Source organism: Hermetia illucens, chromosome 3 (genome assembly GCF_905115235.1).
Source record: "Hermetia illucens chromosome 3, iHerIll2.2.curated.20191125, whole genome shotgun sequence".
Classification (NCBI taxonomy): Eukaryota; Metazoa; Arthropoda; class Insecta; order Diptera; family Stratiomyidae; genus Hermetia; species Hermetia illucens.
In genome coordinates, this window is record NC_051851.1 from 60,003,818 (window position 1) to 60,031,602 (window position 27,785).

Genomic DNA, 27,785 nt, shown 5'->3' on the forward strand with positions numbered 1-27,785 from the left:
TTTGGGCGAGTGAGAGCAAACGCAGCATCCATTTTGCACACAGCTTTCTCATGTTCAAATTTTCAATAATTATACATTGCGCCGCAGTTTTTTGACTACTAAGTCGCATTTGGCCATTTACTGCTAGGTTTGTCTTGGCACTCCTACGGTCCTGTTTAAACTCTGCTACCCAATGTTTTATTTTTGCATTAATCCAATCCACATCATCGAAGAACGACATACAGGTGAGGAAAGAAAGTTTAGAACTACTAGCACCATCAGAAACGATAACTACTTCAAATTAGAAAGGGTCCAAGTAACTCCTTTCTTCAATGTAAGGTGCGGCGTCAATTGTACTCTTCGACTTTTAAAAAAATTAATGGTCTATTGCTAATCAGTTTTATCGTTTGTATCACCATACCAGACAATTGTTAGAAACCTTTCTGGAAAAATTTACTATACTTAAAACTTCAAAGTTTAATTTGGAGATAAAAATGAGGCTTTACTTAGTTATATATATTTTAGTCAGAAACTTGTTGGGTAAATTAAGGATTTAGCTGGGAAAAGTATGGATTTCGTGGTGGGAATCGTTAGCGGAAAATACGAATTTTAGTGAACAAATTTCGAACTTTATTGAAATAATATCTATAAACCACGCCAGACTGCTTTTAGGGATATCGAATTGGTGGACCTCGGCGCAACCGCAAACCGGGATGTCTGGAGCTCCTTATTAAGGCAGACCTAGACCGGATGTCTAAAAGCAACTATATGGCAATGATGTCCGCCAATTATGCATCCCTTTCAAAAACGCGCTATAGTGTTCAAATTCTAGCTATAAGTATCGGGAAGATTGGTAATTTTGAAGATCAAATATTGCCAAACGATCAGTATTATCCCTTTGTGAAAAACATAAAATTAAAATTGCAATTGGTATTTCTTACCAGAGCTAAAAATCTGGAAATATATTTAGATTCACCAAAAAAGGTAATTGAAAGCCATTTTAGAAAATCAACCCCAACTTTACATTTTCCCAAGTAGGATACATTCAAGAATTCTTTGACATTCTTTTATATGTCACCTTAAATATTATAACACAAATGATAATTGGTGTAAAATAGACTACTAGCTGAGGATAGGAATAATTATGAACTTACCATTTTGAATGTACTGCCCCAGATCTGAAATAAATAAAAAGTTATCGCAAATTAATTACCTCTATAATCAATTATCCAATACGTTTTGCAATTCTAGGCTACTTTACTTCAAAGGAATTTTAGTGATTTTCAATTCCAAAATCTTAAATCTTAAAATCTTAATCTGAGACAGTCTAGGACGATAGTTTAAACTCTAAAATAAACTAACTAAATTAAACTATCTTTTCAAGAGTTTAATATGGTCAGTTTCCTGAATGTTTGAAACAGTCAACACGACTGTATCTATGTAAAGCGTGCATCTATTAATAAATTTGTATTTTTAATTAGAAAGATTAGTACAGCTACATATCGCTTTTTCATCATCATCATCATCAACGGCGCAACAACCGGTATCCGGTCTAGGCCTGCCTTAATAAGGAACTCCAGACATCCCGGTTTTGCGCCGAGGTCCACCAATTCGATATCCCTAAAAGCTGTCTGGCGTCCTGGCCCACGCCATCGCTCCATCTTAGGCAGGGTCTGCCTCGTCTTCTTTTCCTACCATAGATATTGCCCTTATAGACTTTCCGGGTGGGATCATCTTCATCCATACGGATTAAGTGACCCGCCCACCGTAACCTATTGAGCCGGATTTTATCCACAACCGGACGGTCATGGTATCGCTCATAGATTTCGTCATTGTGTAGGCTACGGAATCGTCCATCCTCATGTAGGGGGCCAAAAATTCTTCGGAGGATTCTTCTCTCGAACGCGGCCAAGAGTTCGCAATTTTTCTTGCTAAGAACCCAAATTTCCGAGGAATACATGAGGACTGGCAAGATCATAGTCTTGTACAGTAAGAGCTTTGACCCTATGGTGAGACGTTTCGAGCGGAACAGTCTTTGTAAGCTGAAGTAGGCTCTGTTGGCTGACAACAACCGTGCGCGGATTTCATCATCGTAGTTGTTATCGGTTGTGATTTTCGACCTTAGATAGGAGAAATTGTCAACGGTCTCAAAGTTGTATTCCCCTATCCTTATTCTTGTTCGTGCTTGTGTTTGACCAGTGCGGTTTGATGTTGTTGGTTGATTCGTCTTCGGTGCTGACGTTGCCACCATGTATTTTGTCTTGCCTTCATTGATGTGCAGCCCAAGATCTCGCGCCGCCTGCTCGATCTGGATGAAGGCAGTTTGAACGTCTCGGGTGGTTCTTCCCATGATGTCGATATCGTCAGCATAGGCCAGTAGTTGGGTGGACTTGAAGAGGATCGTACCTCTTGCATTCACCTCAGCATCACGGATCACCTTCTCGAGGGCCAGGTTAAAGAGGACGCATGATAGCGCATCCCCTTGTCGTAGACCGTTGTTGATGTCGAATGGTCTTGAGAGTGATCCTGCTGCTTTTATCTGGCCTCGCACATTGGTCAGGGTCAGCCTAGTCAGTCTTATTAATTTCGTCGGGATACCGAATTCTCTCATGGCCGTGTAAAGTTTTACCCTGGCTATGCTATCATAGGCGGCTTTAAAGTCGATGAACAGATGGTGCAACTGTTGTCCATATTCCAACAGTTTTTCCATCGCCTGCCGCAGAGAGAAAATCTGATCTGTTGCTGATTTGCCTGGAGTGAAGCCTCTTTGGTATGGGCCAATGATGTTCTGGGCGTATGGGGCTATCCGGCCTAGCAAGATAGTGGAGAATATCTTATAGATCAACGTGATACCTCTATAATTGCTGCACTGTGTGATATCTCCCTTTTTATGTATGAGACAGATTATGCCTCGCTGCCAATCGTCAGGCATTGATTCGCTGTCCCATACCTTGAGCACAAGTTGATGAACCACTTGGTGTAACTGGTCGCCTCCATATTTAACCAATTCGGCTGTAATTCCATCGGCTCCTGGCGACTTACGATTTTTTAGCCGATGAATTGCACGGACTGTTTCTCCTAAACTTGGTGGTGGCAGTATTTGTCCGTCGTCTTCAGTTGGCGGGACCTCCAACTCGCCGATGTTCTGGTTGTTCAGTAGCTCATCAAAGTACTCAACCCATCGCTCTAATATGCCCATTCTGTCGGAAATCAGATTTCCCTCTTTGTCTCGGCAGGATGAGCATCGAGGTGTATAAGGCTTCATCCTGCTGACTTGTTGGTAAAACTTCCGCGCCTGGTGCGGTTGCTCCCTGTACTTTTCTAGTTCACAGACTTGTTGATTCTCCCAGGCTTCCTTTTTCCGTCTGTGAAGTCGCTTCTCCGCTCGACGGAGTTCGTGATAAGTCTCTGCGCGTGCCCGCGTTCTTTGAGAATGCAACATTACTCGGTATGCGGCATTCTTCCGTTCCGTTGCCAGCTTACATTCATCGTCAAACCAGCCGTTCCGACTCCTTTTGCGGCTGGGGCCAAGTATATTTGTGGCCATATCCATGATAACGTTCTTCAGGTGGTTGTGAAGATCATTAGTTGATGCTTCATCTCCAGGTCCTCTATTGACTGCGGTTATTGCGGCATCCATTTCCCTCTTATAGGTGTCGCGGAGGGTTGTGTTGTGGATGGCTTCAGTGTTCACTCTCACCTGATTGTCAGAGGGGATTCTAGGTGGTATTGTTATTCGAGCTCGGAGCACCATGCCAACGAGATAGTGATCCGAGTCTATATTGGCCCCCCTATATGTTCTGACATTCATCAAGGCTGAGAGGTGGCGGCGTTCGATCAACACGTGGTCAATTTGGTTGAAAGTGGTCCCGTCTGGAGAGGCCCACGTATGTTTATGAACCGCTTTCCGCGCAAACCAGGTACTTCCAACAACCATTTCGTGTGACCCTGCTAATTGAATAGTCCGCGGTCCGTTATCATTTGTTTTTTCGTGTAAGCTATGGGAGCCAACGTACCGCCTGAATACGGGCTCCTTCCCTACTTGGCTGTTAAAATCCCCAAGTATGATTTTGATATCATATCTGGGACAGGCTTCGAGGGTTCTTTCTACTGCCTCGTAGAAGGTATCCTTCTCCGACTCTGCAGTCTCCTCTGTAGGGGCGTGAACGTTTATGAGGCTTATATTTCTAAACTTGCCTCGCAAGCGCAAAGTGCATAGCCGTTCGCTTATACTTTCAAAGCCGTTTGCAATTCTAGGCTACTTTACTTCAAAGGAATTTTAGTGATTTTCAATTCCAAAATCTTAAATCTTAAAATCTTAATCTGAGACAGTCTAGGACGATAGTTTAAACTCTAAAATAAACTAACTAAATTAAACTATCTTTTCAAGAGTTTAATATGGTCAGTTTCCTGAATGTTTGAAACAGTCAACACGACTGTATCTATGTAAAGCGTGCATCTATTAATAAATTTGTATTTTTAATTAGAAAGATTAGTACAGCTACACATCGCTTTTTCCTTATTTTAAATATTCCACTTAACCTGAAAAAATATAAATTTTGCGAATTTATGTTGAATACTAATTCCAGATCGAAATAGGCATGTGTTTGATTTTCTGTATCATCATTGATTATTTAGTTATGAATCAAAATCTTTGGCAGCATTCATAGAACCTGCACCATCATTTCAGTTGATCAGATCCAACATACATACATTTATAATGTACACATAAATCATTCAATACTTATATCTGTAGACCATACCCATAATACATAGTATTTTTTTAATTCAAGTGCAATTAATACGATTTGCAACAGATCTACGGTTTGAGCTGTTTAAAAGTAACCGGCTAACTACTGCTATTTCTGTTATGAAAAATCCAACACTATTAGTGCGTAACAGCTAACAAGCAATGATGTAGCACTTACTCGTACCAATACTTTTAAGAAGAGAAAAGTAATGAGGGTCTGTGAAAGTTTTTGATGTTTTTTTCTATCTTTCTCCCAATCGGATTATGGACTTTTGTAATTGAAATCTTTATTGCGTGTTAGGTATTGATATTGGTGTCTAATGCGTTTTTCACGATATTTTGAAAAATGACACTGCAAGTTACCGTTAAATGGGGTTACTTTGTGATTTTTAAAGTATTTTATAGCATTATAGTTGAGAAGCATTTATAATGAAATTGAATTTAGCCATTTAATTGGGGAATTTTAACAGGTGTAATGGCTGCTTACATGGAGATTATGATAAATAAGTTGATGCTCTTTAAGAAGTGTATGGCCCATTAACAGTTTGGATTAACACAAGTTACCTAAAACAGTTGAAACCCGTGCGTAGATGTCTAAATTTTCTAGACAAAGGTACAAAGGAAAGATAGAAAAAATTCTGAATTTAATAAGAAATTAATTTTTGTGAAGTTATTCAAGAAGTGTTCAACAAAAAATGGAGAGAATCGTTTATTTTAGTAATGGTTTTTTATTATATTTCACTTGCAATGCAACAATCTTTATCAAATAACCACCCAGCATCATTACAAAACAATAATTATATTGTGTTACTTCTTCCTCCTTTCTTTGTGAACATCTGGTGTCTATATTTTCCCGGCAAATTTTTCCTTACTTGCAGAAAAGTGTTTACCTTTTATTAACGTACAATCAAATTATCCAACAATTCTTGAAAAAAATAGTTAATTTATACGTTTCTCATTTCTCTGCACTTAGTTATGTAAAAGCAATAGTGTAGCGGCTCATCCCATAATATATTTGCAGAATGTCTATGCATAACAATTTTTAATGTAGCATTGTTGTGTTAATTTGAGGCAGAGTAATAAATGTAAAAGGCATTGCAATTTGTTAGATAAAATGTAATTTTGTTTGTTTTCTCAGGAAAGAGCGAAATTTGGAAAATAATGCTCGACAAAATTTTTCTAAAATTGCCAAATTGCTTTCCGGCTTCTTATAGATGTGAAGAAAATCCGGAAACAGAGCAAAAAATGAGAAGAAAATTATAATTTTTCTCATCCATTCTTTTTATTAAATAACTTAAGTCATTGTGTAGCTTATTACGTAACAATCAAGGCAGAATGTAATTGCCTCAGAAATTATGCATCACAAGCATTTCACTGTTAAAATTGAGGAGATGTAAACTCGCTTTATTGTGGAATAAATTAACATCTGAAATCAAATCAAATTAAAACTTGTCCTCACTTCGTTCATCCCTTCACCAGCTAATTTCTAGCTTATAGTCTTGCTAATAATTGGATTTATAGTACACAAAGAAGTCGGGTTTCTTCATACCAAACCTTTTGCACTAGATTCGGTATTTGTTAGATAAATGAATAGTGCAATTTTTAACGTGAAACCTTATTACTTTCCTATACATTAAGACTACTGATTGACTTAAGGATAGCATAATAAAGCCCGCTGTACTTTGAAATTCGAAAGTATCATGAAACATTAAGGGTTTAGGGCCATCTATTAGTTGAATGTTATCATGGGTGCTTATTTCTCTTTTCTGGGAGTATGTTGGGTTGACAGATTGAAACAACTCGCGGTTCGAAGCACACAGGCATTTTATTAGGTTCAAGGCACTATTTCTTAAAATTGTCGCACCTCTTGTCTGCTGTGTTCGCAGCTTTTCGCGAATCTGAGAACGTCTTCCAGGGGCAGAGAGTGTGAAGACCCTTCGTTGAAGAAAATTATGCTGGATTATCTTCGCCTAAGGTCAGAGGTGGCAAATTCTGTTTGTTTTTCTTAAAAGTAATCAAATATTTAGGGAGCGAAGAAATGGAAACATATATATAGTGGCATAGCCCTTGGCCGTTATCCCGGGTGGCATGGGCGGGGCATGGAGTCTACCATGTTAATCAGAACAGGATCGGAGTTTTCACCCATTCTTCCTGTGATTCCAAAGATGAACACAGGGTTTTAACCCTTCTCAAAAATTCAGCACGGGGCTTAGATCGGATTTCTGATAGCCATACTATTCGGACAATTTTCAAGGTTTTGTGTAAAACTTTACTGTCTGTCTCTTCATCTGTCTGTCACATGCATTTTTCTCAGAAACGGTTACAGTGATTGTTACCAAATTTGGTGGAAAGGTGGAAACACATACAGTGAGTTGCATTATTCTACGTTGAATTTAAGGGAGGTTCCGAAACATGCAAAAGGGGGGTGTACATTTTTTTCGCTAAATATAATTATGGGCACTATCAAATGAAAGACCTCAGTTAGTACTTTCCGAAGCCGGTCTTAGTTTTAACATTTGTTGGAAAGGTAGGAAGTGCAGGAGCTCGAAAGTGATAATTTCTTTAGGTAGTCAGAAACTACCCAATCGAATAATTTGAAAAATCAACAGGCTGCCATTATTACGTGCCTAGGCTCCTAAACACACTCCATACCTATACCTGTTCAAATAAAGTTAGTAATAGTATACTGCAATAATTTTTAATAATTAACCGCAAAACCCCCCTTAAGTTCATACTGCCGCAATGTAGATTACAACATGGGGCATGATCTTGCAAAGTTTGGTGGAAACCCCATTATTACTAACAAAGTTATAATAGGTCAAAGTTTCCGCTTCTATGCAAATTCAAGACTTTGAATGTCAATATCACGCGAAACTGGATATTCTCCCATAATATGTGCATGCGTTAGGTGTTAGGTACTGATGGGATAAATGTCCACTCAAATATTTTTATGGAAGAAATACACAAAACCTCTCATATCTGAAGCGTCCAGCTTCCGGTTTCCCGATTTGTTTTTTACTCAATCTAATGCTTAACCTAATTTAATGAATGCATTGGACCATATTCATCTTGAAAGATCTAACGCTCATTTAATTTGTCATGAGAATACGGGAACATATTTTGTCCGAAAATATGACAGTAAGGTTGGACTGAATTCAAGAGGGAGACATAGTACTTGGCACTTCAGATGCAATTGCTAATATTTTGTACGTCATATGTACCAAATACGTTACTCCAAAGAGGCCGACCCCAATCTGAAATGGACCAGTGCTGCTGTTCGAAGACAAATTTTAAAAGGGCGCCCAAATTGTTGTTAGAAATAAAGAATAACCCTGGAGCGATAATATTATTTTGTCCAACGAAATAATATTTTTATATTTAGGATAACTATCATGCTAATTCACTGAACCGTAGACTTCGACACCCTAAATGTCTGTACTGGTTCTGGGCGATCCTTCTTGTTAATTCGTACTAAAAGTCGCCAGAACATTTCTTCTCATTTTAATGGGCGTCAACTTCCTTTTAGCCCACCAGTTTTTTCCCAATTTGCATGGATTCTCCATACGGCGGAAACAGAGACTCTAAAACATTTTGCAAAGTCGTTCAATCCTGCTCCTTTTCTCCTACAATAAACATTTTCACATTACATGACAATATTTGAACATTTTTTTGACCCCTTGGATTCTTGACTAGCTTTAGAAAAACATTTTAAATAATTAAAACTTGCTTTTTCTATTTGCAAGTGTTATTTATTGGTCTTGTAAATACCGATATTTCGGAGACCCCTGGTTCCCTTCGACTGTGCTAACAAGTCCTCATACTCCTTATACTCAGATTAGAAAAACAGTTGAGTATTTTTTTTGATGAAAAAAGATAAAATCTTCTTTTGATCTTCAATTAACAACTCCACTAGCAATAAAATGAAAAAACCTTAAGGGACCATACTTTGTCAGAAAGTAATATTTATAAACAGTATAAATAGCTCAAGAGGGTCGCGAATTCGGTACTTCGAAGGGAGCGGAACAAATGTGCAAGTATATATAGATACATTTTGAAATAACTAAAAAGTGGTCTTAGTTTTTGAACACTGTATTACTGCGGAGACCACCCCTCCAATTTTGACCGATTTGTATCTCGTTAAAAGCCCTACTGGATTCTTCAAGATCACGTTTCATAAGAGATAATAAAAATACTACTACCGGCAGGAATGCAGATATCTTCATTACGCTGCGTGAATCGTTCAGCTTCACCTTTCATTGTAGCCTTGACAGTGGATAACAGGCAAATCCTAGCTCTGGTCCCACCATTGCGTTATGGAGCCAGACCCTTGGCGAGTCAGTCGGTTAGCCCTGACAATGTTAGCAACGTTCGAGTTATTGGGCCTCTAATCAGGAATGTTTCATTTAGTTGGCCAAGTTTCTGCAGCAACTATTGGAAACCCCACACCAACTGCTAACGCTGTTTGACTTCTCGACGAAATTCGAATGGTGCAAACTCGCCTTTTTTATCGCAGACATTCTGGTATATATTCGTATGAATTGACGTGGAATTAAGTCCGTAATCCTAAAAAACTCGTGGCCGTTCGGCGATTACGGCAGAGTATGTTTTCTGCGATCTGGGAAAGATAAGAAGTGATCTCATTTACGCAATTCCCGACCATTACGAACATCAAAGAATCGTGGAAGAAAGCTAAATACGTGATCCACAAGGCGGAGGCTTGGTTCATCAACTGAGATACTTTGACTTTGAAACGGAGATGTTCAAACAAAGGTCCGTGAGAAGAAATGCCTCCCGTTTCTCTTTCCCATGAAACACTGATCAATTGGCAAATATACAAGAATGCCCTCCACGAAAAAAAGAAAGCCATTCATATTACCGATATTTACGATAAATTGGGCACTTGTGATGTCTAGAGAGATCTGTATCGACTTGTCGAACACCAACGCGTACAGGATATTGAACATTTATGTTTCGCCAATGTCAAGAATGGTGATTTGCTCACCAATAAACGAGCCGCGACGGATAGATAGCCATACTATTTCGAGCAAATTTCAACGGAAAAATGTATCCATCATCCAATTTTCCAAGCATTGTCGACATGTGGAGCTCTTCCACCTGTCAGCGCTACAAAATCGAGGAAGCAATTAAACGGATGAACTGGGGAACACAGCAGGACCTGACGACATTACATCTAAGCTCTGGATAACGAAGAGCTGGGACTTGCTGGCAAGGAAGCACGACCGTGGAATATAGAAACAAGTCGGGAAACCGGAAGCTGGACGCTTCAGGTACGAAAGGTTTTGTGTATTTCTTAGTACGTAGCACGTGATATATCCATATATTATGTGAGAATATCCACTTTCGGGTGATATTAACATTGATAGCCTTGAATTTGCAAAGAAGCAACAACTTTTACGTATTATAACTTTATTAGTAATAGTGTGATTTGCACCAAATTTGGTAAGCTCATGCTTTACATTATAGCTTACATCACTGCAATATTTTGTGGTGCTAGAATGAACATAAGGGGGGTTTCCAGCTCATTATAAAAAAATACAGTAATATACTATTATTAACTTTATTTGAAGAGATATCGGTATGGAAGGTATTTCGGACCCCAGGCACTATATAGTGGCAGCCCCCTTTTGGATGTATTTGTACTTGTGTTTACACAAAACCTTAAAAAGGAGGAAGAATGTTCAAATTACCCTTCAATCCTATTACTACCTCATACCATGCGATTTTGAAAGCATTCTAGACAAATGCATTTTCGTCGTCGTTGAAATAACAGTAAACTAAGCCAGGTTCGTCCAAAACTGCAGAACTACTGACGCAATACACGGTGCGTAGCCACTCATGGAGAAACCCCATGAGAAGCATCACCCTCTCTACATTGCGCTTCTGGAACTAGAGAAAAAGTTTGACCGCGTGCCACACAAGCTCATCAGGTATGCTCAGCAGTAACACCCAGCGCCAGATGAATTCGTACGCTGGATTAAATTGTTCTGTTGCTCTACTGTTGAAAGTGTGGCAGATACATAAATCAAAACAGCTTCTTCCTCTTGTTCCTCCCCTTTATTCTTGCTGTTAGTACTACGACACCGGTAAACAAATGTCCAGAGCATTACAGACTGCTCTATGCAGATTTTCTCATGCCATTTCATACCAAAGCTGATCCCGAGCAACTTATCTAAAAGTAGAATGATCGTCTCATACAAGATGCGTTCTGATGCTGAATCTCAATAAAATAGAATTTTTGATGACCGCCACAATAAAACAGGTACTGTTATTGTCAGTGGCAATAACTTGCCGAGGGCTTAGCGATTTATATATCTTGAATGAATTTTATCAGCCAATGGTGAACTACGTTGTGAAATTGCTATACGCATCAGCGTGATTTGCATGAAGTGGCGGTCTTTGCAATCGACGCATCAACGGACGTTTCAAACCCATAATTTACAACTGTGCCGTTCGCCTTGTTGGCCGACTTTAGAAGACATTGAACGGCGCCTTGCGGTAATGGAGACGAAAAGGTTGCGTAAGACCTGTGGCGTAACACGCCATAATCACATCCGAAATGAGGACACTCGCGATTGCTGTGGAGTTGCAATGATCGTGGGACTCCACTTTTGTCTTCGATGGTATATATATAATCTGCACTGAAGAGAGTTCACTGCCCACAAGTGATCTGAACATCGAAGTAGATGGGAACCGGCCAAAAGGCCAACCGGAACAACGGTGGTTTAATACCCATGGTGGTGATTTGGAAGCCTCTTGATTCCATCCAGATCAGGGTTATTATCGAGCAAAATGTCGCAATTCATCAAGACGAGGGAGTCCCGCTTCTGGACAGAACAAAAACTGAAAAGAAAGAAGAAGAAGAGATGATGTTTGCCCAGAGATTCCAAGATGGATGCATGATCGTATGAGGGATCCTGCGCATTCGCATTTCGAGTGCCCCGGTGGGCATAGTTAATACTTAGATAACGCAGCTTTTGTGTCTATGCCAGCAGCTTCTTTTTGTTAGTAGAGTTCAGCCAGGACTCTATTATGGATATGTATATCCAGTGAATCTCTTGTGGAGTCTTACCATTCGCAACCTAACCCCACGAGAGGAATTTGCTGGAATTCCAATGTATCAAATGCTTTTCCTTCCCACTCGTAGTTGCCCTACTAAAATTCCTACTGAAAATAATTAGTTCAGTCGTGCAGTATTGTTTTTGTGGATTTGCCCCCGATACTAAAAACCCGCTTTTATGCCAGAAGCGTAAAAATGCATACAAGATTACGCGGTTTGTGCAGAGGGACTCGCCTTGAAGGGACCATGGCGCCAGACTCGGTATATCCTGCAATGCGCATTGCCGAAGCTGCGAAGAAGAGGAAGAAATCCCCCGGCACTTCCATTGCGATTACCCATATCTAACTAGAACTAGACTATGGAGACCAAGTAAACCATTCTTTGATGATCTCAGAGACATCTCCAGTTGCAGGTTGGGAGAGTTGCTTTCCTCCGTATATGCTGGCTCTGAAGATCTGAGCCGGTTGCCTTAGCCCTTTGATCTTACCACAGCACTCATGGTCTTAGCGGTTTGTGGCATCGAAACGGTGTACCATAGCGTTAATTGGGCTCTTCAGAACGGCGACTGATACCTGTCGACCTACCTAGTCTCTTCATAAAAGCATTTTGGTGACTATCTTTACACCGACTTTATGCTCATATTGAAAGTTTTTTGAGCTCTTTTGTATCGATTTCGGTCGAAAGCGAAAATTGACTTCAGAGTTCTCCTCTATTCTACCGCAGTCCAGTTTCACTATGGTGTTTAATCCTCGTTTGGCATACCGAGTGAGCTGCTCTTTTGCTACCTGAATTTCGGAAATCGATTTGATGCGCTTCTTAAAGACTGTAACTCGAGCGTTTAGACAGATTGGGAAACCATATAGTTTATTTCGTCGAGGAGCGTAGATTCCTCCTATTGAGCCTTGCCAACTCGATTGTGAAATTGAGACGAATATAAGAGATCTTTGGTAGGAGTTGAGCTTGAAATTGGGCGGTGGTGCTATCGATGATGATGATATTTGATATGGTAATAGGATTTGATGCTGCAGCCGTTTGTTATGTGAAATCAGTTGGTTTTATTTTTCATATAGAAGCCTCCAAGGTATCCCTACCGACGAATCAAAACTAAAGCCTGCTTCATATTCACACTTTGCCAGTCTAATGCACAATCTTATGTCAACTCAGATCATTTTGACGTGGCTTTAATCAATGAAAGGGTCGATTAAATTAAGAATCAATGTCCCGGAAGTGATTGTTGATTTTAATGATAAAAATTAATTTTCAATGATGAACGCTATCTTAATCTAATCTCAAAACCTTAAATTTCCCTTTGAAGCGCACCTCGAAGACACACCTACATTTTGACAATATTAAAAGTGCTTTTTCCAAGTTTTTAATTTATTATGTACTTCCCATAGTTACAACACCGATAGCTTGAAAGCATTTGAGACAATTTTCTAACCATCATAAAATGAATATAAAAATATAAAATGAATTATAGTACACAACTCATCAATCGCATAAAAATTTATACGTTTTCCTATTGATTTTATTTGATTTCCATGCATATCTGCTATTCAGAGCTGTAAACTCTCCGCGACTCCAACTTCTGCATCTTAACACGAAACATATCTTTATGGAAACTTGCTACTTGTTGAAATTTCTATTCATGCTCACTTCTATGGTCTTTTATCTCTAACGGGCGCCATTAATTATGCATGCAGAAACTCTTACTGAAGCCAGTGAAAGTGTTTTTTTTTATCCCAAAAAAATGTTCAATGTCATTAACAAAATCTCACAAAACGTTTCAAATTAACACGATATGCGCACCTTATAATGCTATCATATGAGGAATTAAGAGGTGAGTTACAGCCACAACAAAAGAGTCAATGGCCAGTTGAAAATATTCTAATTATGATCGCTACAAGTGGATAGGTCAATTCCGACACCACCATGTTGGGTTCATTCAAAAATTTAGATCAGCGAAAACCCGGATATTCTCATAAAAAACATGTTTGCTTTTGCAATAAGAAAATTTCGCCCAAGTAGGAATTTATCTGAGATTGAGCCGAGCTTTGAGTGTGGCGTGACTATGAGATGATGAGATACAGGTTGCCCATACGAACGTAGGTATGCATGAGCTCTGATGTGGAGTTGGGTATTGTAATGCACTACGTGAAATGTTTCATTCAAGTACATCCCGTGCTCAGGTATTTCATTTTTTCCGCTTTACTTGCAATTTACATTTTTACTTTTCCGCTTTCCGGACGGCTTTCTTGGCCTATTAGGAAAAAGAATTATGTGTTTTCCAAAGTGGGGTATAATGTTGGACTCTTGAAAGACATATAAGTTTTACGAGCCTGTTTTGTAAGTAAACACATGTGCACGTGTGGGTAAGTACAGAATTACGTACTAAAATTACTTTTAATACAAATGTAGGAGTTGGATGATTACACATGCATTTCAATCTAAATCGAACAGTTATGTTAGTGATGCGACCACGCTGGATAATGGACTGAGAATATGTGAAGCTGCGAAAAACTTCACGGTTTCGTCGAAGGTGTTCTATGCCATCAACATATCAAAGGAAATCTTAGTAAAATTCAGGTTTGCTGTTAAATCTAAAAAGCGAAGGAAAAGAAGATTTCGAAATCTTATTTAACAGGTATACTCATGTTCGGAGGTATTTTGGGAAATTAATAACTTCTCTTTTGTTCTAATGATTTTCATCCTTTTTGTCTCATGTTCCCACTGTAAGAAGAGCTCCTAAACGCCATCCATCTTTAAGCTTGAATTATGCACGTTTGCTTTCATTTCCAATTAGATGGAGGAAATATTTAGAGCTTGCAAAATAAAATTTGCGGGCAGCCAAATAATGGTAGTAATACACATTTGTACAAGGGCTACTCAAAAGGGAAGTCTCCACATCTTAAAAAGAAATCAAAAACATTTTTTTAAGGCAAATTAACAAAAATCTTATTCGATTCTCCAACTTATTAATAATAAGTCTGTACTTCAGAAATTTATTAGTAGACTTGCTTTTTCAGTAGTAGTCTTTAATTTTTTGCAGAACTTTAGAGTATTTATCCACATTAACCATACTCTTGGGCTTCAGATAATCTCCCATATCTTTCTTTTCTTGAGGTGTTTTCCAGATCATGCTTAGAGGTTTTATTTCAGCAATTGCAAGGTAAAACATTGTCTCACTTCCTATAACAACACGTGAATAGACCCGGATACACTCGTAACCAGCATCCATACGACTAACGATTAGGGAAGCTTTTTTGAATGCCATTCCTACTTTCCCCTAAATCAGGATAGAATAAATATGGCTGCCGTTTTGTAAGACTGACACTGTGCCTCTGATTTATTGTAGTGATCGTTCATAAGTTATTGGAGCTCAGTTCCGAATTCAGAGGAGTTCTTCCTCAAGAAGAGAAGAGAAAGATACTACTACTGGTGACCCTAGATATCAAGAATGCGATAAAATCTGGGAGATGAACAATATCATGGAAGTGGTCATCACGATAAAAATGCCGGACTATATACTGCGTATAATCTTCGATTACTTCCGTCAGCGAAAGCTACTGTACTATTCGGACGAAGGATCGAAGACGTACAATATAACAGCAGGTGTTCTCTAGAGGTCATTCCTGGATCCCCTGCAATGGAACATAAGTTACAATGGCGTCCTACGGCTCTCAGTATCTAAGCAAGCCGTCATCGTCGCATACGCAGATAAGGTCGGGGTGGTCATAGCATCCAATGAACCTAACTAAGTAGAGCTCTATTGGAGCGAGACTATTTGGACGATCAAGTCTTGATTTGAAGCGTACTGAAGGCAAAACTAAATAGACATGCGTAATTGCAGGTATGATCTCATTATTTTATTTTTTAATCGATGACTTAAGTCACTTGTATGAGAGAGGGAAGCTAGCTCAAGCAACAAACTGAACGAATGAGGTTATTGACTGCATGGCAAAAAGAATGTGATCATACGAAGAATGGTTAACAGAGTGCTTATCCTGAACATTAGTATGTGAACTACACGAAACCACGGCGCGACGAATTATTCTTAAGCAGATACGTTGGGTACAGGAAGTACTTCAATATGTTTGGTTTAGATGAATCGCCCTACGTGCGAAGGTTTCACCGGCGCAAGATTTGAAAGCTCAAGGAGAAATTCCGAAAATGAACCATCTAATCGATTTTAAAAGGTTTTATTTTACACGAAAGCTTAAAAAAAGCCTATTAGGGACGCCAGAACCTGACGTCTGAAATATTAAGGAAGGAAAATAAACAAAACTCTGTTTATTGTTCATTAAAAAATTAATCTTTTATTTTAAAATTTGAACAAAAAACTAGTTCAAAAGAATGCATCTTAAATTTTTTGATAAAAAGATCGGAACCTGGCGCTTCAGATATGCCATAATTCGTGGATGTGAGCTTGTCTGAAAAGAACCGAAAGTAAATAAAATGGATTTCGTACGAATAAACGGAAAGAGATATTCAAAGATGAAATCCCTTTCTGAAATTCCGCCCGTTAAACAAAAAGACCTTTCTTACATTTAATTTAAGAAAAAAAACGAGGGTAGATCTAGATTAACCTTCAATATGATAGTCTGAGTGCCAACATAAAGGAATATTGCTTTGCTATTTTTAAAGGTGTAATAGGAGAACTGTATACTAGGAGCTGATGAAATTCGATGAAACGACTATCGGCAAATGCATTGAATGAAAAATACAGTACTTTCGGGAAGACGATAATGTAATTTTTTAGGTATTCTGCGTGTTTGCCCAGGTTCCAATATTGCCTTTAAAGTGTTGATGTGGTCAATGCGGGATGATCCAGATCAAAAATCAGTCTGTTCTCTGTCGATCAAGTCATCGAGCTGATTCTTGATACTTTCCAGGATTTGTTTAGCTATAAATTTCAAGGATGGCAGGGAGTTCGCAGAAGCCCCTCTAATTGTCACATTCAAGACGGGTGCCTCCCATTGATGTTTGTGAGAATACGGATAGTTTCGTGTTCCAATTCTTCTTTTTTGTTGTTAGGAAACGAACTATATTCGGGTTGATATTGCATAAGCGCAATACTTGTAGTAACCACCAAAATAGTGGAAGTAAATTCGGATCGCCAATCATCTTATTAAAATGATTTGTCAATACCCTGCGAGCGCTCTTGAACCGCTTTAGCCAGTAGTAATAATAATGATTAATAAATAATAATAATCGTTGGCGCAACAATCCATATTGGATCAGGGCCTTGAAGTGTGTTAGATCACTTCATTCAAGACCGTAACGGTACACCACAATACACCGTAGGAAGCAATGTGGTCATTACCTACAGTATACTATAGTGTTTCGTTACGATCTTGCATGAAGTGTGAACACGCTTGAAGATTTTGATCCAATATGGATTACTGCGCCAACAATTATTATCATTAATTGGTTTTCCCCATCCTAACACCCCTTAGCTTTTCTAATTTTCCCCTTTCTATATACCAATTCCCATCCATTCATCAAATTTGAACTTCAACGTAAGACTTTTAAAATTAGTAATTTTATTTATTTTACAGGCAACCTAACAACTCGTCGTTTTCCCCTAATTCCAACAATTTATTTACATTTGAACAGTTCTAAATATTATTTTAATTTTCAAATAGTGCAAGCCAATATTGAACTGGGAAAATGTACATTCACCTTCTTTGTTTGAACCTAATTTTGAAACGTTGTTGATGTTTTCGCAACGCAATTTTCCAACATAGCGGAGTGATCATCATGTTGTTGGGTGCATGCTCTAGCCATTCCTTGGTTTCTGAACCGGAAAGGACACGTGAATTTTGGTTTAATGATACATGCCTGATCATATTGTTCAAAGGAGCGTCCCCCACCTTCCTGAGTCTGGCTAGTACAGAGGCGTGCAAGCACGTGTCAACGGAGCTTCAGTGTTTGCAAGCGGACATTTAAGGTCAATTTGGCCATCTTTTTAGGTTCTTGGGATAGCTCTCCTCTTTTGGTCCACCATCTCCAACCGCTTAGGGTTCTCTTTCTGACCACCGCATTTCAATTTAGCCATCACATTTTTCAAGACCCGTTCAATCATGTACATACCAGAAGATGTTAAATTATTTATTGTGAAGTGACAGTCGCAATCGAGTTTGGATCTAGGCCTCCAAGAGTCTTAGATTACTTCATTTCACGATCATAATGGCACACTAAGATATAAAGAAAGAAATTTTGAATGATACAGACATTATCTGTGATCATGTAAAACAGTTCAACCGTTTTAGTTTTAACACTTTAACGAGATTGGATGCTCCTTTCAGACGTAAAAAGGAAAAAAATTATCTAGCCATTATATTGAATAATCTATGATCCTTAAAATTGTACTATATCTCTTACAATAACAATGTCAAGTTGTACATATTTTTGATGATTCTGCACTAATTTGTGGATCATGACTCTGAGCTTTTGATGAATGGACCTGACATAGCACATCGAATTTGAAGATATTTTTTCTGACATATTAGGTGGGAATCATATATGATACATAACAATTATCTTGTGGGAGGAGGGGTTATTTCTAGGCAATTCATCAATGAATGACCGGATCAACGAAATATTGGAAATGTATAGTGAACATGGGACGTTGTCGAAGATATTGATCATTTCGTTGAATCGGGTGTTCGAATTGCAAGTGATCTTCAAAAACGAACCATCTCTGTTGGCACAGCGAGCAGCTTAGACAGTAGCTGTGCTTTTTTACTTACAACTTTTAATTAAATAATTTAAGTTTTTTACTTGGTTGGGACTTCTTTGTCAGTAGTTTTTCTAGTTCTATGCGAACTAATGTTTGCATTTGCATCACCTTTAATTAGTTTTCTGAGTTTTGCTCATAGATGATTTATTATTTCGATTTCCCTCTCATAATATGAAAAGGTTCAAGTCGTCTTCTAATAAACAGTTCTGTCTTTTACTATTGGATTAATTAAGTAGACCAGAGAACCACTGAACAGGTTTCCAATATAACTTGAGTCAGTGTAGCTACCCCATCAAGTCGTTCATATAATAATAATCAAATCAGATCATTCAATTAAATTAATGAGGATGGTAATAACAACAAGTCATCAAACTAGTCAGGTTATAGCTGTATCTTTGGTTGAAAGAAATAGATTCACTAATTAGGAACATATTCTGAAAAAGAGAAAGTGGAGATTCCAAGTCTGAAACCATAATGGTCGTTACGGATAAAAGTATGTGTTATAAATTCCCAGGCGCCACTATAATTATTTCATTTGCATGCATACACCGCGAGTATAATGTGAAAACAATTAAGCTAACTCCAAAATCAGACTTCGAACAAAGATTGTTTCTCTCATCAATGCTAATTTCTTCAGCCTCCACTGATAGATGAATAGGCGAAGAGAAGACGTATTCATACCGGAAAAGCGAACTCGTTTTCCAATATTTGATATGCTCACAAGGCGACGAAGGCTTAGACTAGGTAAGAAGAGCAATCTGCATGCGCGAAGTCTATACAGTAAAACACGGTAAAAGATGTAATGCAAATCCAATCCAAATGGAGTGTGCTTCTACCTGCTTGGCTTGTTAGTATGCGATCATTTACCGCGATTGGTATTTGGGCCAAATTTCGCGGTACCAATTTCAGTTTATTTAATTTCAACTAGAAACAATATAAATTCTTGGTTTAGCCGGTAAGACTCCAATTAGAGGTAATTTGTTACATCATTTGGCAATTGATTAGTATATCATGGTGAAAAGTACAAACGAGGTGGTTTTATTATTGAGAATGATCATTCATTTGATTGTTGCAATCATCATTCATCATTATTTTGTGGAGCATTATAGGTGAAAATTTGTATGGAAAAACTGAAACGAATTGTGTTGATGGTTCAATCATGGGTAATTAAGGTTTTGTTAAAAGGGTAGGCAATCGGAATCCACCGTTTACCAGCAGGTGTTGAGGTGATGATTTTCCAAATAAATTATTGGAATTAGTGTTTTGGTTTGTGAAAAAGCAGTTTAGCTATGAAGTGTCTGAGAATTTTTTTGCGGTGACACCGCGGGGAAAAGACGGAAAATAAATGAGAAAATTTTTGTCGTCAATTTAGGAGCAATTTGTGAGCAGAATATTATCATTTTTTTACGGTGTTGAGCTACGGAAATTCAGTACATACAGTGAGTTTAGCGAGTGAGAATTCCCACCCTTCGATATCCAGCAACGTGCCGTATAGGGAAACTTGACTATAGCAACAGATCATAGTGTAGCGGACATGAGATTCTCGTCACATTCCTTTGGGAAGAGTTCTTAGCTTGGAAGGTCACCATCGAAGACAATGATTATTTTTGAAGGTAGAAAAATAGAAAGGCAATGTAGCACGTGACGTTGGATATATGAGAAAAAGCTGAACAACACTTTTAAATAAGGTTGATACAATCTCAACCTCTGTGAGGCAGTTTTATCCCGCCTGGTATAACCATGGTACATATGATATGTTAGAATGTTTGGTATTAAATGTTAGAATTCGTCGACCAATTAGTTGCTGGCACCGCTTGGTGAAAAAGATGATCTAGCGGCATAGTAAAAATTACACCCAGAATGACAACCAGATAATCTTCCTGGATTTTAGAAAGAGTGGAAGCAATAACCGAACACGGTCTGGAAGCAAAAAACTCGGGAAGCTTGTGGCTTGGCAGAGGAGACATTTCTAAACGTCTAAGAAAGAGGTTACGACACGAACGGAACAGTGGCGGAAAAGGTGGATCAGTCATGTCAGCGCGTAACTGAAGCATGTAACGATGCACTGTGTAGATGGCGTTTATGTATATTACAGTAAGAAAAGGACTTACTGGTGGAAAAGTAAATTCCGATGTTGAGATATTCTTCTCTACGGGCAAGGAGTCGTTGTTTAAGGCCAGGAGGGAACTCGGAACATCGGAAACTGGAGGAAAAATATGGGCGTCTTTTCAAGTATTCAGAATTCTAACCCAACAAAATGGTTCAGCAGGAAGTTTTCTCGATCTTTGGGCTAAGCAAGAAGTGACAACAGGAGATTTGCTGCGATAACAAAGCTTAGAGCTCTTAAGTTAACTACTAAAACCAGAACCGAGCGGCCTATGAGCACATTGAATCATGCATGATGGAAGGAGTGTTTCACGCAGGTATTGTAAAAGGGAATTTGATCAAAAAATGCCCGAGAATTTTAATTAAAACGAACCGCACATTGCAGAACCGGTCATTTTCGGTTTTTCTTAAATTGATACTACCTTAATTGACATATAGTACATATCAATATTTTAGCGCCAATTCGTCCGTTTATATCAGTCTAGTTTTTACCTTTTGTCGCATTTAGGATATTTTTGTTGAATAGAAAGTTTGTTTGAAATTTGGTGCATTGAGCCTTCCGGGAGTCTGTTCTGTGGAACCATCGGGCATTTGACTCCTATAAAGACTTTAAAAGTGGCCATACAGTGGTAGAGAATTTACCTTGTTCCGGACGTCCACCACGTCAAACATGGGCGAACACGTGAAAGAGGTGGTGCTCGAAAATCGTCATGCCAGCGTAAGTGAGGCTGCTAGTGACGTGCTGAAATCGCAACAATAAAGACGAGGGAACTAGAGGCCGTCGCTTTGATGACTTCAGAAAGATGCTATTTTGAAAAAATAAAGTAAATGTGCCTGAAAATTAAGTCATTTTTGCTTTATTTAAAAATTTCCGGCACTTTTTGATGGTAAGGTACCACAAACCCCATTCGGTCATCGTGCTAGGAGGTGGTCTGTTGGAGCGACAGTATAGTTTTCGTCGAGCAATGTGATAGCAATGGTTGTGAATATGGCACAGGGTCTCTGGTTACTTAGTTCGTTAAAGTAAGAGTCACCTCTCGGAAAGGCTGCTGGCTGGAAAAGGACATTATGGCAACAGATGTTCCTTGAGATTCCGTGTATTTGTATGTCTTGTCATGGCCTGCCGTAGAAGGCAAAACTGATAGGTTTTGTAGAATATCTATCGGTGTCTGAAGTTGCCAAACGACCCGAGGATGTGAAATTATATTCAAGCAAAACCAGCCGTTAAATCTTGATTACGAATGGTCTAACTAAATTTGACGGAAGAAGATACAAATGTGTTACTTATTACCAATTACAGGGAAAGCAAGGGGGGCTCGTTTTAATATCGATGATTAGATATCTCGGTGTGTGGATCAATACTGCGCTGGGCTTTCATAGTGGTGGCTTATTGAGCTGGGAGTGTGCAGTACATTTAGAGTGGCTTCGAATGTGTCAGTGGGTATCATAGGAATGATTATTAAAAAATTTGAGACTTTTGCTGAATTTATAAAAATGTAGTAGTCATATTCCCATTGATTGCTACATATTTTGGCAGGGACGAATACAACACGGCAGCGTGCCCCCAGGTGTGGATGGAAGGAGCTTTAGGCAGAAGTTAGTTACAATTTTCAATAAAAATTTTTGTATACTCAAAAGCAACTCCAGTACATTCTCCTGACACAAAATGTACACAAGGATTATATTCGAAGTATATGTACTTTAAATTAACATATATTTTTTTTGGCTTTCAACTGGATAGTGTGCAGGTTACTAAAAGGTTCCCGTTAAGTAAATGAATTCCAAGTGTTGCAAACTGTCTTATTCGGAAATGGGGGTCCCAGTAGAAATTATGAGAAGATTTGTTGCATCAATTTTTGAGCCGGCTTAATACCTATTGTCAAGACATTTTTGATAAGGGAAATGACATTTAGAATTAATTTAGAGTAAATTCAGAGATAACCCCTTTCCTGTCCACAAGTAGACAACTTGTAAAATATAGGTAAAATCGTTTTAGGGGTTTATGTGTGACTAAAATTTCTTTCAAGCTGGTTCCTCGGTGGGCCGGAGTTCTGCAACGACTCAGGCAATCAACCAGACGACTTCTGAATCGTGCTTGTAAAGCAATAAGAATGAAGACTGGTTAAACTTTCAAAATTCACAGCGTGAATATAAGAGGCTCGTAAAACGTTCGAAGTGACACTTCTTTAGAGCATACTGTGAGAAACTGGAAGGAGCAATGCCTGTTCTTGCAGTGATGAGTCGGCCAAGTTGGAGTCTCTTAGAAAATCGGTTGGAACTTTCGTCAACTCTAGAGTCGAGTTGGTGTTGATTCTCTTGCAAGTATACCACCCGGGAGGACAATTCAACGAAGTGTAAGGGAGAAAATTGGCGGCTCCTACAAACTTGTCAAAACGAAAGTGTTGCAGGAAGGGTTGGGACACTGTAAGAGCGGTCGTTACCCATGGAAAAGCGAGAGCAGCTATATTGTCTTTTGAACACTTCAAAGCACCTATGACATCTATCTAGCGATGCTAAAGGAGGGTATACAGCTATCTTAATAAAGCTACTTCGAAGAAATATTTTTCTAGGATGTTTTACTCTAGGCTATGCGCCTACCTCTTAGCAGAAAGTTAATGTAATATTTATATTTAAGCTTGGGGGAAATGACTATTCAAATCCAAAGAACTTCAGGCAAATCAGCCTCAAATCGTATCCGCTAAAATGATTGAAGGGACGATTTAACGTCACATTCGTGAGAAGGTCCTAAGGTCGTACTGAGTAAATGAAATCTAACACGCTTACCATTGTGGAAATTCCTGTGAGTCTGCTCTTCACCCTTTGGTTTCGAAGATGGAGGAGCATGGCGTCACTGAAACTTTCATTTAGTGGATCTATGCTATGTTAACGCAGAGGCTGCTCTGTGCTGAAGTGGGTGTTGACCGTCACCTAACAAGGTGAGCTGCCCCCAACGGCGTATGCTATAGCTGCTTCTGTGGAGTATACTGATCAGTTCAATATTATGCGAACAGCAAAATCTGACAATACACGTTCAAATTTATGGGGATGACGTGGTTGTACATGTTGCTTATTGGGATTTCGGGTCGTTGATTCATTGACGGTTGGTGCCTCAGGCACGGACTTTCATTAAATCCAAATAAAACTGCCATGGTATTCTTTACAAAAAGAAAAAAACTGAATGGTGTTTACCATCCGGGGATGAGGGGTAGATCCCTTTCACTTTGCGGAGAAGTAAAATATCTGGGAGTTGTTCTAGACAAGAGGTTCCTTTGGAACAAACATGTAGAGGCAAAGATGAAGCGAGCTCGCACAGTTTATGGTTTGTGCGACTTTAGGCCTCAGACATTGATGTGGAACTACTCTGCAATCAATAGACAAATTCGCTTAGATATATGGGGAGCAACGAAAGTGAGAGGCACAGGGCATTGGAAGAGTTATTGAGAGAACTGAATCGAGTTCTGACAATGTTTTCTGATTCTCGTGTCCTCAGGCATTTGTTTGGTAGAAAATATCAAGAGAAAATTGGGACGAACCAGAAGAATACGTGACGGGTCACGTGACTGCTCATTGAGGTGTAGAGGGAAATGGAATCTGGGATGTCTTAGCTGAAGGGGAATGAAACCAGGAATTGAATTGTTTGCAGCATTGGCTAATGTTGCTATCAAAACCTGGGAATAAGCTTCCTACAATAGCGGGTTTCAGTTAGCTGGACATAGTTCAAAATAGGGATTCTCCAAGATAGTACGTGTTCATTATGGATCCGCTTAACATTTTCTATGTGAGTGCCTCATCTATGGACGCAACAGATATCAAACTCCGTAGGTCAGAATTCATCCGACGATTTAGTGACTTAAAAATCGCAATGGTCAAATATTACCATCGATGTTAGCGGTGTGCCATTTTAATTTTTCGCAAATTGTGGTTCTATTTCAAGGCAAGCAAAAGCGCGATATAAAATGTTGATGAATCGGGATGGTCAATTGTTGTTGTGGTGGATATCGTCATAGCAAACTACAAAAACAATCGCTGTACAGGGCAACTCAACTCGCTAGTATCGTAGCAACTTTTCGTATCACTATGTTTCCCCTTTTAGTCGAGATGTAAGACAGTTGGATCGATCGATGTAATAATTGTTATTGTAGTTTCTTGTCAGGATACTGTAACAGCAATTTGCCGCTACGAGTTGTCAACAGTTGTTTTCATCATCTTTCCTCGGTCGAGAGCGCGATCTTTGAAGAGGTAGAGTGCCAGCCTCTCAATTTTGTCGCCCTGATCTTGAATCTCAGTTTTCGTGGACGTTAGTGTTTTCTCGCTGATATGAGCTTATCTATTGCGCAGCATTAAGTGTCATGATAATGAAACTGAAACACTGCCCCATCGAAAATTAACTGACCATACTTTTCATATGAGCAGGGCTGACGACAAGGGGGTGGAAAGGTAGGGACTTTGGAGTTTTCTTGAGGGAATGAAATAAAAATTTCAATGGAAATAAGAGATAATAAGGTGGCCTGCATAGCTTTCACCCCGGATCCGTATAATCTTCACTCCTGACTCGAATTTTCTTTCTAGGCCCTGAATACGAGATCTACATTGTTGCTTTTTCAGTATTCCCCAATACTGTATTTAGCTGGAAGTTATTTGGTATGCTGTTCCACAAGCCTAAAAAAATCAAATTTCTTAACAATATAGTTAAGCGCACCTGGCAGTGTGTGGTGTATAATTTCCTATCCCGCCCCAACGTTAAATGCACAGATGATCGATTGAAGTGCATTTCGCGAGAAAGTTTTGTTTCGCAAACGTCTTAAATCAACCATTCAAAAGTTGGTTGCGTTTGTCGAACAATTTAAATAAAACTTTTATAGGCAGATCAGCACAATGCAGAATCAGCAACAGCGATTAAGAATCAGCGTCGGAAATTTAAGGATTTATTAACTTACAACTCTTCCTTTTACTTTCGAAAATATGAACGAAAGACTGGCTATGAATGTTCCGTTCATCCATTTTCTTTAATATTTTCTATTTATTTTTCTTTGAAACTTTCAGCTCATTGATTTTACTATGCAGTTAACCAAGTAAATGTTAGAGTTGCAGGCTGACAAAAACCCAATTGAAAAGCAAATGCAAATATACATACATGTTCATTTTGAAAACTCTCATATCCGTTAACTTGTATGTTCTTTACATAACACCCTGAAGACTATTCAATAACCAATCATCGCAAATTTTCCATAATTTCACCGTTTGCTTATACTGCAGTATTTTTAGAGGCATTTCCTCCATTTTACGTTCTGCAAATTTACTTTTTAATTTGTTTCATACGAATGTGTTTATAAAAGTACATTCATGTCCATACTTCTAACCATGGTTGCAAAATTAACACGTGATGGAATAGTGCTCCGTCTAGACTGAATTTTTCATATCATTCTGGTCTGCTTTGCTTTCATAAATCCTAATTTGAGCAAAATTATATAGTGAGACTTTGTTGAGGTAACGCTTTGGCAATCAAAAGTAAGAAATGTGTGTTAAATAATCTAGACCGGAATATTCGATGAACTTTTCAGTTTCTTCGTAGTAAACTGCTGAAATATTAGTTGAAGTCTTTAAATAATTTTGCCAATTCTAGCTTTGAGCGTAAACGCTCCGTTAAGCATCAACTGCATTAGAAAATCTGAATTTCTTCAGTTTGATTTCATAAAATCCAGCCATTAAACATCTCATGATATACAGATTAAGATTCTGGATTATTAATAAACATTTGCGTTGCATTAATTAGCGAAAATTCTGATTCAGAGATTGTAATCAAGCATTGATACAATAAAAAAGGTCGTTCCATTTTGGGTTGCTAATAAAGCCATATACGATAATAAATTTTAAATATTCTTATTAAAAAATAAAAAACTTCCATAAGCATGTATGTTTAATTTGGATTGCGGAAATGTCAAGAGAAATTGAGCCCCAAGAAACACATTTATATTAAGAGTATTTCTGTGGTACTCCTCTCTTGAAAACGACGATTTCAATATCTCAAGTCGCAAAAAGATACTCATCTAGTATACGAACCGTCTTCATAATTGGGTCATCAATATTGTGTTACACCCTGCCTACCACCTCACAGAGTAAAAACAGCTTACTCCAAAATATTTCCCCTACTGAGAACGCAAATGATCTTGTCATCCATTTCATGACAGTTCACTTCTCCACCATTGATAATTTCTCCTTTCTGTCAAAATCGATAACAGTTACGACGATGAAATCCCCGCACGGTTGTTGGCAGCCAACAGACCCTATTTCAGCTTACAGCTTGAAGCGTCTCACCGTAGGGTCAAAGCTCTTTCTGTACTAGGCAATGATCTTGTCAGTCCTCATGTATACTTGGGAGACCTGGGTTCTTAGCGAACTCTTGGCCGCGTTTGAGAGAAGAATCCGCCAAAGAATTGTTGGAATTGTTGGAAAAGGTTGTAATAGGCGGGTCACTTAATACGTATGGGTGAGTATAATCCTGCCCGGAAAATCTATGAGGGCAATATCTATGGTAGAAAAAGGAGACGTGGTAGTAAGTGCCTGGATGGAACGATGATATAGGTCACGACCCAGACACTTTTTAGGGGTATCAAACTGAATAGATCTTTAGATCTTGGCACAAAACCGGGTTGTCTGGAGTTTGTAAGACTAAGGTAGGTTTAGACCGGATACTGGTTTTTGCGCCGTTCACCACTTCTTTCGGTCGTCTGTCGGTTGAGTCAAAAGGTTCTCAAGTCAACATCTAGAGCATTAAGTCATCGCTGTATTAATGGTATTTTGCGTGATTTTTTATTGAACAAAGAGGATTACGTACAACATCGTTTACGAAATCTCACTTACAATTTTTTCGATCGCAAATATCCTCACTTTGGATGTGGCCCTAACGAAGTATACGATCCAGCATAATACCGTGAACTTTATTACTATGAAGTGGCGTTTATTGCGTTTGGTAGCAAGCTGATAATATCTTTATAAAAATCAAAATAGGCGTAACGTTCATTAAATAAAACAAAAAAAAAAATTTCCGCCATGGATTGAGAAGTTCCCGTCTACAATCCTGAACCCGTCCAAAAGAAGAAAACTATTCTATACCTTCAATTCGCAAATCA

The 27,785-nt window shown here is 38.7% G+C and overlaps 1 protein-coding gene across 1 annotated transcript in view; it reads right to left on the bottom strand.

Annotated features, from left to right (window-relative positions):
- Positions 1–27,785, bottom strand: part of LOC119652908 — a 79,225-nt gene that overhangs the window by 46,512 nt on the left and 4,928 nt on the right. Inside the window, exon 2 of the mRNA XM_038057284.1 lies at positions 1,134–1,157. Within this exon, the coding sequence (XP_037913212.1) occupies positions 1,134–1,136 (3 nt within the window). The 5' untranslated portion in view covers positions 1,137–1,157. The remainder of the gene's footprint in view (positions 1–1,133; positions 1,158–27,785) is intronic.